This window comes from Atta colombica, unplaced genomic scaffold (assembly GCF_001594045.1).
Source record: "Atta colombica isolate Treedump-2 unplaced genomic scaffold, Acol1.0 scaffold47, whole genome shotgun sequence".
In the NCBI taxonomy this organism is placed as follows: Eukaryota; Metazoa; Arthropoda; class Insecta; order Hymenoptera; family Formicidae; genus Atta; species Atta colombica.
Window position 1 is genome coordinate 4,140,121 of NW_017259536.1, and position 14,902 is coordinate 4,155,022.

The 14,902-nt window shown below is 32.9% G+C and overlaps 3 protein-coding genes across 3 annotated transcripts in view; all 3 read right to left on the bottom strand.

The window, feature by feature from the left end:
* Nucleotides 1-1,454: 1,454 nt before the first annotated feature.
* LOC108691530 lies at nt 1,455-3,191 on the bottom strand. Its single transcript, XM_018199308.1, has 2 exons — nt 2,659-3,191; nt 1,455-1,891 (listed from the first exon to the last, which is right to left on the bottom strand). The coding sequence occupies exons 1-2, from the start codon at nt 2,771-2,773 to the stop codon at nt 1,680-1,682; spliced, it is 327 nt and encodes a 108-aa protein (XP_018054797.1). The 5' UTR covers nt 2,774-3,191; the 3' UTR covers nt 1,455-1,679.
* A 1,447-nt stretch (nt 3,192-4,638) lies between these two features.
* LOC108691491 (putative RNA-binding protein 15) lies at nt 4,639-10,180 on the bottom strand. The gene is made up of 2 exons (XM_018199253.1): nt 9,759-10,180; nt 4,639-6,995 (listed from the first exon to the last, which is right to left on the bottom strand). The coding sequence occupies exons 1-2, from the start codon at nt 9,881-9,883 to the stop codon at nt 4,802-4,804; spliced, it is 2,319 nt and encodes a 772-aa protein (XP_018054742.1). The 5' UTR covers nt 9,884-10,180; the 3' UTR covers nt 4,639-4,801.
* Nucleotides 10,181-13,866: 3,686 nt separating this feature from the next.
* LOC108691499 (BTB/POZ domain-containing protein 9-like) overlaps nt 13,867-14,902 on the bottom strand; it is a 3,672-nt gene continuing 2,636 nt past the window's right edge. Inside the window, 4 exon segments of the mRNA XM_018199261.1 lie at nt 13,867-14,057; nt 14,135-14,321; nt 14,402-14,530; nt 14,659-14,797. Coding sequence (XP_018054750.1) covers nt 13,872-14,057; nt 14,135-14,321; nt 14,402-14,530; nt 14,659-14,797 — 641 coding nt within the window. The 3' untranslated portion in view covers nt 13,867-13,871.

Below are 14,902 nucleotides of genomic sequence, written 5' to 3' on the forward strand. Positions count from 1 at the left end.
ACTACACGGCGATACCTGCACGAACTCATATTTTTTCATAATATTCCTGGTTATATACCATTATATACCATGAATTCGACCTACATTTACTACTGAAAGGAGATTGTTGCAAAGAGCAAGTGTATCTTGCGGAAAAGATGCAGGCTGAAAATAAAGAAAAATTATATGTAAATTACTTTTTAGATTGCTACTTCAGTTATTTTGAGTAATTATTCAAAATTAATCAGAGTTGTCGATTAAATGTGCTTTTATGTGTAATTTTTTTGTTTAAGTCAACTAGATTAACGTCATTAGTAGGATTAATTTTTAATTACAAGCATGCATGATTCCACAAACACAATAGCTATAATAAGCTTTAAGAAATTAATCAATCATAATCAAATGTGAGAAGAATAATCTTCTATGATTGGTCAATTTCTTCAGGCTTATTAACACCTTTTGTAAGTGTTTGTAAGGTAATACTTACGCAGTGGAATCCACTAAACCTATGTAAAAGAAAACGTCGGAATGAAGCCTACTAATCATGAACACAGTTACGCATCCTATGAGACTCCTTCATTATCCTCATTTTTACCAAGGTAAGTTAACTTTCAGGTTCAATTTATTTTTCATCCTCTTTTAATTCTTAAAAGTAGAAAAAATGAAGATTTAAATCATGATTAAAATTAAACTATGTTAATAGAAACGGGTATTAGCAGTGAATTCAGTTCAGTCTATCCGCTTGAATTGCACTCGCTTGCTCTTTTTGCGCTTGAAATGGGAACGAAAGCATCCTTGAGTTTGAAGAGAAAGAAATAAATAAATGTAAATTGCAGAACGAATATATCTATTCTGTATAAAAAAAAAAGTATTCCTTTTTAGGACGCTGTATTCCGTCTTTGTCCAACAACTGTTGCTCCGTTGAATTGTTTTCCCTCACATCTATTAATAAAATATGTAGTATATCTACTTTTAATTACTTTGAAATAATAAATATAATAATACTTCATACGGAGTTTACGATTAAATACATCTATAAAAATGATGTCAATAAATTTTATCAGTAAATCAATTATAAATCGCAATCATATTCGCCCGCGAATCTATTTTGTTAAGTTAAGTTTAGAGGTTATGTCAAATTATAAATGTATCCTCTTTTTTCCAAAACAGATACTTTTACCATGCGTATAATTTTATATAAATTATATAAGAATTGCAACGTAAATTCGTGAGTTGTGCGAAACACTCATAAGAATAACTAGGAAAAAATTATCTTGGATCTGTGATTTATTCTTTTAATTTTTCTTTTTTTTTTTGTTTAAATCTGGATACAGTGATCAAACAAGAGAGACAAGATCTCCGATCGCGAGCTTTATCCTTCCATTCCGGAATCTGAAACAGAATTTTTTTTTTCCTTTCTGTTAATACAGCCAGGAACTACACGACGAGTAGAGCAGCCAAATCCACGCCAGAAAAGATTTGCGAGCAAAAGGCAGCACAGCACTTGACGCAAATCGGAGTCGGGTATTAAACCACTGATGGAACGAACTCACTTTGACTTGCCCCACACACAGAATCGAGAGAAAATATGGATTTCTTTAGACTCTCGCCCGTCACTGTGTCTTTTTATTCCTACAGTTCTTATTCTTTCTCATTATAGTTCTCCCTTCCGCGATACTACATCCAGATGCACAATTTTGTTACGTCGAGCAGACGACACAGCTATTCTTTATCGCGCGGATAATTTCGACAACGACGCGAAGTTTAAAGTCCCTGGAAAGTTTAATTCGCGACCTTCTATCTGCTTCTCTGGGAGAATCCACAAGCCACAGAAAACACCAAAAAACGTCACAAACGGTCATCGCTCTCCTTTTCCCGTACAGGCGACAATTGTATATGAATAAACAGCCTCCTACGCGAGAGAAATCGAGAAAATGATTCTTTAGCACCAAACACTTGGAATTTAATGACCTACATAGTCGCGTTTTTAATCATCTTCCCATTCCCCGAAATTGTCATTGCTAAACGATTGATATCACCATGTATTGTTGCACAATATACTTTACTTAACGGAAGAAAAGAATTTTATATCAAACTCGTCAAGAACGCAAGCAATTTAATTAATTCTCGGCCATATGCATGCATTTTAATCGATGACCACGTTCTATCGATTCAATGTGAATGTCTGATATTTTATTGGCTCTAATCTGTCTAACAAAACTCTTTTCTTTGCATTAATTTCTTCGGATATCGTGAATGGAAGTATTTCATTGGAATACTTCCATTCACAATAGAAATTAAGTTTGATTAGACAGATTACGGCCAATAAAATATCGGACGTTCATGTTGAATTGATAGAACGTTGTCATTGATTAAAATGCATGCATGTGGCCGAGATATTAATTTAGACTGCTTGCAATCTTGACGAGTTTTTGTATAAAATTCAATCTTTTCTTCCGTTAAGTAAAGTTTATCGTGCAACAATATATAGTGTTGTTAGAACTTTCATTCGCGTATATCACTGTAATATTTAACTGATTTCCCGAGAATTTTCGAATTATTTGATAGGTGAAAAACGGTATTAAGAAAATTGACACATTTTGTAATTTTTTTTTCTCTCTACAAACTGCATCTATTTTTTTTTTCCGTTCAAACACTAAATATACTTAACCACTGCACCTTCAATCGCATTCAAGTATGGCAGGGACGCTCCTTTCTCCCGTCCGATGTCTGAAAGAAATATAAAAATATACCCTTCGGACGTCGTTTTGGATAATCGGATGTTCTCCTCCATACCGGAATACGGAGCACAATCACTTTTCTTTTTTTTTTTTTACATTTCACTGGACACATACTCAGAGCTCAATTTCGTTAATACCACCAAACACTGTCCTTTAGAGAAAAAAACCAGTCCTCACTGAAAAAGGGATAAACTTCTGTTGATATTATGAAAACACAGATCGACAAACTTTATTTTGCAGTAAACAAATTTAGGTCTCTTCATAGATTTTCTCTTTTTTCCTCACTGTCTTCACTATTGGGCACAGTCCAAACTTTAAGAACTTGTAACTACATTCATCACGAATTTTACTTACTGCACAATCACTTAAAAGTTATGCCACACAAAAGAAGTATACAGAAATAAATCGTGAAACGATTAATTATATAAATTTTTCATATCTCAAATATACTCTAATCCAGACCTTTCACATTTTTTTGCCATTATGATTATAAAAAATTATATATTTTTTTTGTGAGCTGTAAGTTCTCATATCGTTATAAAACTACGCAATGTGTCCGTTATAATTGAAAATATTCTACTTTTAAGAGAACAATGTAAAATTTTTAGTAAAGTAATTTAAATGTATATAGATTTTTCAATGAAAATGTCTTAGACTTAATATTGAAAATTACAATTATTAAAGAATCTCTGTCCTAATTTCATTATTTTAAAGCAAAATATTTGTCAAGTATTTAATTATTATTTTTACGTGCACACATATGCTTCAAGAAGACATTCAATTTGCATTGGCCAAGAAATCAAATTAATTATATTAACTATATTGATTGCAAATGTGAAAGAACTGTGCACAATATTATTACTGACATACGTACGTATAGTTATATAATGTATATATGTATATAATACAAATAGATCCTTCTTGTATACACTACACTTTAAACAAGTAATTATACATCACTTGTAGTAATGAGGATTACAATATTTGTAATAATATTCAATGTGGTCAATAATGATTTTGCTGATAGAAACTTTACCATTTAGTAATCGCTGCTACTTGATTAATCTAACTAGGGAACAATACCAAAGTTGTGTTTTTTGATAGAAAATAAGTACTTAATTTCTCAATAACGTCGAAAATGTGCATTATATGTGTGGAGTAGTCATAATTCTGAAAAAATATATCACAAATCAAGATTACTATACAGAAGACAATATTTTCCAGTAATATTTCAAAATTGCATCATCCTCGCCTATCATTAAGTTTAACAACTATACAAGGATCGTCTTTATAATAATGCGCAATAAAAATTCGTATTACCTAATTTCGATTAGAATTTACATATACATTCAGATTTGCACAATTTTGTGTAAATCTAGCTATTGGAGTAGACTCAAATCAACAATTAGACATTACGAACTTTTATTACATGTCTGATTATAGAATATAACGTTAATATACTTGGCATTCCTATGTCAATGTACACTCATATAAAAAAAGTATCAAAGTATTATGATGTTGTCTGTAATCGTATGAGATTAACTCGTGTCTGGAAGCCAGTAGAAAACGAAATACTTACTCGATCAAAAAACACAAGTTCTCCTTCTCACAAGTCCTGTACATTGTTTCGCATCTAAGAGGCTTATCCATTATGACCATTTGGCGAGGGACGTATTTTTGAAAATGAACTGAATGAAAAACACGATATTTTAATTAATATGAAATATAATTATTCATTTCTGTAATTTGATGTCTAAAAAAATACTGTAAAATGAAGAAAAATTCTCAATTTTTTCCACATAGTGTTTACCGTCAAAAATCTCCACACTTCAGATTAGACTGTGTATAGCACAATGTTCAAAATGCAGATTTACGACGCTAATTTTATATGAAAAAAATTAAAAATTTTCCTTCATTTTATAGATTTTTTTTTTTTTTCAATAAACAACGTATTTCCCATTCAATCCATTTTGAGACAAACATTTCCTTGTTAAATGATCAGAGTAGAAAAGCTCTTAGGAATTGCATGTTAAAGAATCTTTGCACTTACGATGTAGAAAATACGGACACAAAAGACGATATTAGGCGCTACCCCCCTTGACCACTACAATTACCAAGTGGTCTTCCTTAAGACTTTCTTCGCTTAAACTAGGACATGTGCGTTTCAAAAGTTCCGTCGAGAATGCACAGGGTGGAAAGGCGTAGAGCACACCGGTGCCTTCCGTGTCCTTGTTCAGCAATGATATCACACCGGCAGCTTCTTTCTGCTTCAGATAAGAGACGAGATTGCGCAGCGGTCGCGTTTGAACATTAGCGTCGTCATTCGTAATCGCGGTACTTGAGCCAGCCAAACCAAGGAAGATAGCATGCGAACTCGACGTTTGAATTCGTTTAGACACATCATCTAACTTAGGTTGATCAAGACGCAATCGCTGTGTGATGCGCAACATGTGTTTACCCTCCTCATCTTTCATTAGAGAATCGATTATTTCCGTCTCGCCATCAGTCAGATGGAATTTGGCTGGAAACAATGAGTTCTTTAGTATCAACGCACCTTGCCAAACTGCGATTGACTTGCGCGCAACGTCTGGTAACGTACGAGACGTTGACAGCATGCCAGTGCGAGCATTCTCCGAATCTGAATCAGAGTCCATTTGTCGTCTACGTGGTGAACGTGATCTTGATCTGTCGACTCCTGGTTCGCGCGAAAGCGATCTTCTCAGACCACGTGGTGCCTCGTATTCCAATTCAGGCGGAGGTCTTCTACTGGACCAGTCAGCTTCATCGCGTATATAACCATCAGGATATGAGCCTCTGTAACCACCTCGAGTGCTTCCTCTTCTATCATGCCATGGCGCATTACCTCTACCACCTCGGAAGCCCCTCGGTCCGTAACTGAACTCACCGTCAGGTCCATAAGGATCATACGGAGATTCGTAGTCAACTGGACGTGGTCTGAAGTCATTGTTATCCTCAGGATACGATCTGGGCTTGAAACCAAAGCCCGGTGTCACGTCAGCAAAATCTACTCTCAATCTGCGCTCCGGCCCACCTAGAGGGAAACCACGCATTTCCTTAACTGCAGCCTGAGCCGCGTCGATTGAATCATAAAGAATGTAGGCGTTACTGTCGCCCTTGATGTAGTCGATCTTTTTTATCGCACCAAATCGATCAAATTCGCGTTCAAGTTGTGGTACGGAAGTCCATGGTCCAAGGCCACCCACCCATATCCGAGTTGTTGGCGTTGCTTTACCATAGCCGATTTTACATTGAAACTTACCGATGTATTGACCCGATAATTCTACCTTACATCGATGAGCCATGTCTAAGGTTTGGAAGCGCACGAAAGCATATGCATTACCAGTACCGGGAGGTGGACGCTTTATATCGATATCGTCGACAATGCCATACTTGCTGAAAATACGACGCAACTCCTCTTCCGTGATATTAATCTCCAGATTACCGGCGAACAGAGTTCTAGTAGCTAAAGGATCATCCTCCGGTGACACGTGATGCAAATAATTGGGAAACTTATCTTTCTTATTTTCCACTCGCTCGAATCCATGTACTGGGTGACGCATCATCATATGTCGCGGCGGTCCATAGTGATGGGGCGGTCCTGGGTGAACGTGTGGCGGTCCATGGGGGTGTATGGGTGGTCGGACGAATTCATGATGCGGCGGCGGAATGGTTTCGCGGCGCATTTCCCGATGAGGAGGTAGACCCACCGGTGGTCCGTATACACGCTCGTATCTCTCGATAGGTCTGTGCCGATCTGTAGGTCCCGGAGACCGAGCGTAGTACCTCTCGTAATCCGGCGGCGTGATAGATCGCGGACGGCGATAGGTTTCTGGTCTATCGTATACCGGCTCTACCAGGGCCAGTTTGTCATACATGATGATACGCGGTTTCGCATGTTTAGCGTCTCGGGCGTCCTCCGAGCTACGGAAACACACATAGGCGACACGTTCGTCTGGTTCGTGCGAGATCTGGATGGAGAACTCCCCAAATTTCTTGTATTCCCTGTACAGAGTATCCTTGATCACCTCGTCACTGGCCTTTGGATGGATGGCGCTGACGCAGAGCACCTTGTAGCTGTAGGGTCGCTCCCGCGGCACGTCGCGCGACGCGCGTAAATACTCGTCGCGATGGGAACTGGATTCAACGTAGCGAGCGTGAGACGATGCTCGCGTGGGCGGACTGGGACTTCTGGCTCCTCGGCTTCGTCGTCGAATCCTTTCCGGACTGATCCGTTCGTCGCTGGAATCATCGTATCTAGAAATTACGAGATGCAATTTAACAGTATAGTTTGCTTAAATTAGAAATTGTAAAAATTCACAAAAATATTCAGGGTTGAGAAAGTTTATAAAAGTTAACTCGTTATCGTCTTTTTTCTGAAAAATAACTCAATACCATTACTGACCCCTTTTTAAAATAGTAAAAATAAAATTATCTTTGTCACTAACTGAGATCAATTCAACACGAGATCTATAGCAATTATAATGATTATAATTAATTGCGACATAGTCAAACATAATACTTTTTATTTTTGAAACTCACTTATGTACGTTTTATATATAATTTATCGTAAGTATACAAAATAACGGTAAAAGTAAATTCGTTACTGTTATCCAAAAAAATAATCATGTTACTATTAATGTTACAAATAAAGAGATGTAACGAAGTTAATTAGTCATTACTAAAATAATTGTAATGATGACATTACAAGTAATGTGTTACTTCCGAACCTTGAAAATATTATGCGTGTATCTTGACCGAATATGCTCCTCTCATTCATTTGTAACAGCATAATATAGCGTATAATTAGACGTGAGCAAAATACTCAAAAAATTGTATTTAAATACAAAATACAAAAAATTTAAAAAATTGTATTTAAATACTCTAAAGAAAGGATTAAATATTCTCATACAAAATATTCTCAATAAAATAAAAATGTATTTAAATATGTATGTTAAATACATATTGTATTTCAAATGCTGCTCATTCTTGGCTGAGATACAACGTTAGAGATTGTTGTTCACCAAATGTAAACAATAATAAATGATGCACATCATGCGTGAAATGAAACGCACTTAGATTGAGTCAATATTGGTGCGATTTTAACTTTAATAAAAAAATTGTTTACATAATTTAAATGTATTTAGTATTTACAAATTTAAAATATAAAATACTAAAAAAAAAGTATTTAAATGCAAAATACAAAATATTCTCAAAAAGTGTTCAAATACAAAATACAAAAGTGTATTTAAATACATATTTTACGTATTAATACGTATTTTAAATACATGTCTTTCAAATACTGCCCACACCTGCGTATAATACATGCACACATAACAAAATTACATGTCAAGTTACATCTGTAATAATTGCAGTGAAATCTGTAATAATTGTAGTGAAATCATTCGAAATGGAACAATATTAAAGCATTGAATATTCTTTAAGCTCTTTGAAATTGTATCTTACTCTAAGGCCGGTATTCATAGTCAGATCTGATATTCTTAAATACAGTCTTAAGAAATCACAATCAATCAAAAGACCGTTTATATTAGGGGAAAAGTTCGTGGCGTTTTTTTAACCATCTAATGGGAAAAACGCCACGGGAAAACTTTTTTCCATACCAATATTAACGTCCTAAGACATTACTTGAAATAAAGACAGTCTTGAAATAAAGAACGGACAATGAATATCGCCGTAAAAATGAAAATTAAGCTAATCTTGAAAAGAGTGGCTCAATTTTCAATCTTTAAGAGTGAGATTTCACTCTTTAGAATAAGATTCATCCTAATAGTTTTAGAATGTATCGAAAATCGATCAAACAAGTAAAAAATTATAAAAATTCACACATCTAATTGTAAATTTTCTTTAAGACTTCTTACATATTATAAATACTAGGATTATTATTTTTGATAACTTCGAAGCTTTAAAAGAATTTTCAAATTCCGAACTTTTGAAATTTAAAGTGCTTCGAGCTTTGAATTTTTCAAAGGATGATATTTCTTGCGTTTTTGTTGTACGACAAATTTTTCAAACCTATTGATTGGGATAAAAAGATCCGAGTAGCTTTCTGTTCTGTACACATTTATCATATGACAAAAACGCACAAATGAAATAGCATTCAAAGTTCAAAGATAATAAAAGTTATTATCGAAAATTGGAATTCGTTCGAAGATTCGAAATTTAAAAGTTATAAAAAGTAACAGTATTTAACAATCCTAATATTATTTAATGAACCTTAATATTTAAATATCTTGAAAAGAACATGGATATGTGAATTTCTGTAATTTTTTACTTCAAAGATATTCCGAATTAATTTCCAAAATTCGAATTCTTTCAAAGCTTCGAATCTTTAAAGTCAAAAGTAACAGCTCTAACATTTAATACGTCTTGAAAAGGACTTGGATATCTGAATTTCTATAATTTTCTATTTCAAAGGTGTTAAGTTTCAAAATTTGAAAATTTTTTTAATCTTTGAAATCAAAAGTAATAGCTCTCATATTTTATCTCGATGAAAACTTGAATGTGTGAATTTTTGAACTTTTCTACTTCGAAGAGACTCAGAGTTAATTTCGAAAATATGAATTCTTTTAAAGCTTCATAATCAAAAATAAGTTTTAAATATCAAACATAAATACACGTTTCGCCAGCTGTAGTGACTGAATGAAGAGTAATTCACTCGACGCAAAACGCACATACACACTCGTACACATACTTGTACACACATACACACACATACACACACACACACAAAACGCACACTCGTAACATATTACCTACGTGCGCAGAACAATAGCGACGAAAAAAAAAAAGAAAATCCGAACATCATTGATGCTATGTATCACAGGTCAGCGATCATAATTACACAGAACAACAATCTCGGCGTTGCGAAGCGAGGGAAAAAAAAAGAGAAGTAAACGCGGAAGGATCGAGCGGGACTTGTTTGGCCAAGAGAAGACGCCGCGTGAAGTTGCCATCGGAGAGATACGTGAGTTTTTCGTTCGACATCGCGAGATATCTTACCGTCCCATGGAAGAGCGGCTCCGCTTAACACGAGGAGGCGGGGTATCACGACTTGAGCTCCTCTTCATGTTGTTGCGGATCTTGACTGTGATTTTGTGCCGATCGTCCCGCGGAATCCCAATCATCAACGCTGCTTGCTGCTTGCACCGCAGCTCGACGTGGAACAAGAGAAAAGAATATGACACGCGGGACAGGAATGTGAAAGAAGGAGAAGAAGGAGGAGGAAAGACGAGCGAGAACGAAATCCGTCCAAGGCTTTGCTAGAAAACTGCTTTTTTTCCTCGGAGGACGACTATCTCTCCGCTGCACGCTGTACCTCGCCTGTTTGCGATGCAAAGAGCGAACAAAATGGCGCCCAATCGCGCCTATTGTTACCGTCACCGTCGTCGTCGTCGTCGCCGTCACTGGCGCCACCATCGCCGCGCGTGGCTTCCGCTCGTGACGACTTCCGAGCGCGCGATTTGACAACTCATTTCGATCTGAGAAAAAGGAAAGGAAAGCACGTGACCCAGAGTTGGGCAAAATACATAATTAAAATATTTGAAATACAAAATATTTTCAAATGTTTTATTTGAAATATAAAATACTTTTTCTATCTCTTTATTATAATATATATAAACTTGTTAAACTTTTTCAATAAAGCTAAGCGCTACGACATTGCGAGAAAACTTTATTTCTCTTGCATTAAAGTTTCTAGAAGAGGCAGTAATTCTTATTTCTTTCTAACATTCACTCTTTAATTAGATAGAGCATAAATACATCATTAAAGTATTTAAAATAGAAAATAGAAAATATTGTCAATCTTAGTTATTTAAAATATAAAATATAAAATACTTTTATCTGCTTTGAAATAGATACAAATTTTCTTTCAAATATTATATTTCAAATAAAAGTATTTAAACTGTGCTTAACGCGGCCTAAGACAAAAGGCCAAGAACAAAATGTTTTTTTTTATTTTTATATCTTTATTTTTTGACAATTCTAATTTACATCGCCATTGAAATTAAAAAACTGTTTTCGACAATATTGTTAAAAATGAATAAAATTTATGTTAATTATATTTCTAGTATACATCTATTTTTAAAATATGATTTTCATATTTCTCGCATTAATTTTGCTGATAACAATCGAATAAATATTCGTATATCTGTGAAACAAATTTTTCTTACGCAATAGTTATGAATTCATCCATTATTGAAAGAAAAATCGTGAAAAGAATTTATTTCGCGCGCACGCATGCTATATAAATTATTTCGACATAAAAATTATTCGTTTATGATTAACAAAATTTAATGTGAGAAACACATTAAATTTTAAAGATAGACACACCTTAGAAGATATAATTTATGTCAATTTTATGTATTTTTAACATTACATTATTAGTGACTGAAGTGACTTTTTAATTTACAACAGCAATGCAAAAAAAAAGGATGTCCAGTGATACGTGCTCAATTCAAAAACAATTTCAGGATATTTTAAAAATCCTAGTTCTTCCAGGTCTAATAAGTTTCATTAGTTAATTAATTTTTATTGATTCGCACAAAATATATGAGGAGTAGACTTCCAAAATGCATTTTGTCCAAAATTTCATTTCTTGAGTTAGAGATGGCATAGTGTTCAGTTTTGAAAGATTCTTCATATTTTAAGCTACTAAGATTTTCTGAATTTTTTCACCATCAATTTATATGCTATGAAAAAAGTCTAGATATTCGAAGTGCACTATATTGTTTAAGTAGAAACAAACAAATATATTTGTTTAATATTATTAGAAACAGTTTAGCAATTTTGTTTAATATTTTACATCTTACTGATCAACAAATTTGTTATTTTCTTTAAGGCACATAGTTTTCCTTGTGATTTTCCTTCTCGTTTTCTAAAAATTAAATTTTCGACAAAACGCATTTTGAAAGTGCTACTCCTCAATGTTTTGTATTTAAGTTAGAATCCTATGTGATGAATTTTAATTAAAACACAAATAAATCTAGAACAATATATTATTTAATGCTTTATAAATAATAAACGAACATTCAACACAATGATAATCTCTCTGCTATATTCTATTTTATAATCGTAGACATTAATTCAAAGTTTTCTATTAGTAACTTACATTATTGCATCTTTAAGCGAGAGCTTATATCCAAATAATACTTTTCTTTTTATTAACTTATCACAAACATCACTTTATAAAATTATTAATTTATTGATGCTTCATTAAATTATTAATCTAATTTTTAATGTCCGCAGTTGCTTTTAAAGCTTCGTCTTTATTTAAAATAATTAAAATGATCACAAAATTCATTAAAATTCATATTTCTTGTGCACGCGCGGAAAATATTTCTTTCTTTTTTCATAATCCAATTTTTTTCAACGAAAGAGTGACAAAAATTTCAGTCCTGAAATTGTAGGAGTTTTTCAAAATACATTCCAGGATAGTTCCAGGATTCAAAGACATTCAAGAATAGCTGGACACTCTGAAAAAAAAAGAGAAGAATTGATAAATAAGAATAGTCGACGGATGATCGAAATAATGCTCAATAAGTCAAAAGTTCTATATTCGAATTTTATTAATCGTTGCAATTAAACTTTCATATTCAATTTATTATAATTTATTATAATTTATTATAATTAAATTTTCAAAATGTTCTACATTCGATATATGTAGACTAGAAAAATAATATTATTTGTACGTATGTACACAAGATTAAATTCGCAAATTTCTACAAAAAAATACTTGTACAACGAGAAAATACTGTAGAACCAGACACCACTATTTTAATAGAGTATTGATAATAGGTAATCGCGTGCTTATAAAATATTTGGTAACATAGAATAACTTAAAGATAGTTTCTATACCTATATAAAACAATCCACAGCAACTGCCAATTTATAATAACGTTTAATTCATTTGTCATGATGCTTTAGAGTAAAATATTTGAGAATATTGCTAACATTGGAAATAGACAATCTTAATTAATTTTAGGATCATAATCATATGTATTCGATTGATAATCTTTTTTAACTTTAATATTTCGATATTAATAAATTAATGTCTCTTGGATAAATTAGTATAGTACATCATTTTACGAAAGAGAAATTAAAGAGAAATTAAAAATTTGACAAACAAACGAGTACATATGAGCAAAGTTTAAGATCCGTATTCAGAACGCGCTTTTATTTTTGATTTTTATCGATAAAAACACGCTTTTATTTTTGAAATTTTACAACATACATAACGTAAAATATAATATGTTAGCGCATTAATATCGTTATAAACGCGTTCTGCGAATACGGGCCTAAATATATTTACAGATATTTATATCTTACCTAATTAATAGTATATAAAATATAACATAATTATATAATATCAACATATGTAATATAATATAATATATAATATGTAATATAATATATAATTATTACATATTATATAATATGTAACATAATTAATTATATGTATATTATATATTGTATATTGTAATTAATTGTATTGTAAATAAATGTATGTACTTATAATAGTATTAGGTGTGTATTGTAAAATTTATGTAAACTATGTCCAGATAAATGCTATCATATCTACTTATTTTTGTAATTTGCCAATGAGTATTAATAAGTTATTTATTTACTGGAATATGTATATCCATATTGTATGTCTGTTAATATAGATAGCATTTGTTTTGTCGTAGTAAATCAAATTGTTGCGTAATTTAAATGTAAATTATACGAAATCGACGAAACATATAATAACAAAAATATATATATATATACTAAAGTAGAAAGTAAAATAAATATTGAAATAAAACTTTATTGTAATATTACAGATATTAAGCATTTGTGTAAAAAATGGCTTATATCGCTAATTAAAATTGGCAGTTGCTACGTGTATAATTTATACTTAAAGTCATTGGCGTGATGATAAAAGTTAAAACTCGTAACAAGAAAACGAAGTGACTAATCCTATATTGGATAATTATTATTGAACAGTCTTAAAAGTTGCATTGAGGTCACTCGACGAATTCTTTACATTCATCTAGCTTACATAACAAGAGCAGCAACTACAAAATAATCGTCAGAGCTGTTACTCATGTTTCGTCTTATGCAGACTCTTTATTTTAATTACGATTCATCACTATCAATGTGAACCGCTTCTGTGGCTACCTCAGGAAGAGGCGGAGGAGGAAGAGGAAGTATGGAATTATTACCGTCCGATGATGTTGATGTTTGTGCTTCCTTGTCCATTGGCGATTTTGAATTCTTATCATCTACTTGCGCTGGACATTCCAAGTGAACGCAATGAAACACCTGCAAACATTCTGATCATTTATCTGTTACATTCCATAAAAAACATATCAAAATAAATAATCTGATTAGATACAAACCTCATTTGCAGTATTGTGAACACCCACTATTTTTATAAAAACTACTGGACGGGGTGGAAAACGTATCGTCTGCCAAGATTTACAGGTTTCCTCGCTTTTATCAGCGACTGATACCCAATTCCAGGAATTGCCTGATACTTCTATGTAATATGAGTAAGAACGATCATCACAATCCCAAAGTAGTAATCTGTCAAAAATAGTTAGAGAGTTAATTAATTACAATAACATGATTACAGTAACACATAAGTACACAAGTAGGAATCATACCGCATTGATCCTATCATATATGGCTGGCCTAATTGTACTAGAATAGATCCCGAACCAAGTTGATGGCACGTATAACCACTATCCCAATCGTAATTAGATGTGTCTCCATTTAATAAATTATTACGTGACCTAAGATTTAAAAAGTAAAGTTTGAAAAAAGATAGGTATGTAGGCGCGCGCGCGCGCGTGCGTGCGTGTGTGCGTGCGCGCACGTGTGTATTAGATATGATTTTATAGTAAAGATAAAATTTGCTCACCTACTCACACCTTCAATGACACACGCACTTCGCATGGTAGTAGCAATGTTTTTGATGGGTACAATGAAGCCTTGTGAAATTTTCTCTGTATGATTTGTATAATATGCTTCAAAGTCAACAAGATGAAAAACCTTTTAAAATATATAGGAACAAATATTTTAATATAAAATTAATAAATAAAATTAATCTACACACACACACACACACACACACACACACACACACACACACACACACACACACA

Coding starts and splice junctions, on each gene's coding strand:
- LOC108691530 (XM_018199308.1), bottom strand. CDS start 2,773: ATGGAGGAGAACATCCGATTATCCAAAACGACGTCCGAAGGGTATATT. Junction 1,892..2,658: donor ATACTTGAATGCGATTGAAG/GTGCAGTGGTTA, acceptor TCTCTCGCGTAG/GAGGCTGTTTATTCATATAC.
- LOC108691491 (XM_018199253.1), bottom strand. CDS start 9,883: ATGATTGGGATTCCGCGGGACGATCGGCACAAAATCACAGTCAAGATC. Junction 6,996..9,758: donor AGCCGCTCTTCCATGGGACG/GTAAGATATCTC, acceptor CGTAATTTCTAG/ATACGATGATTCCAGCGACG.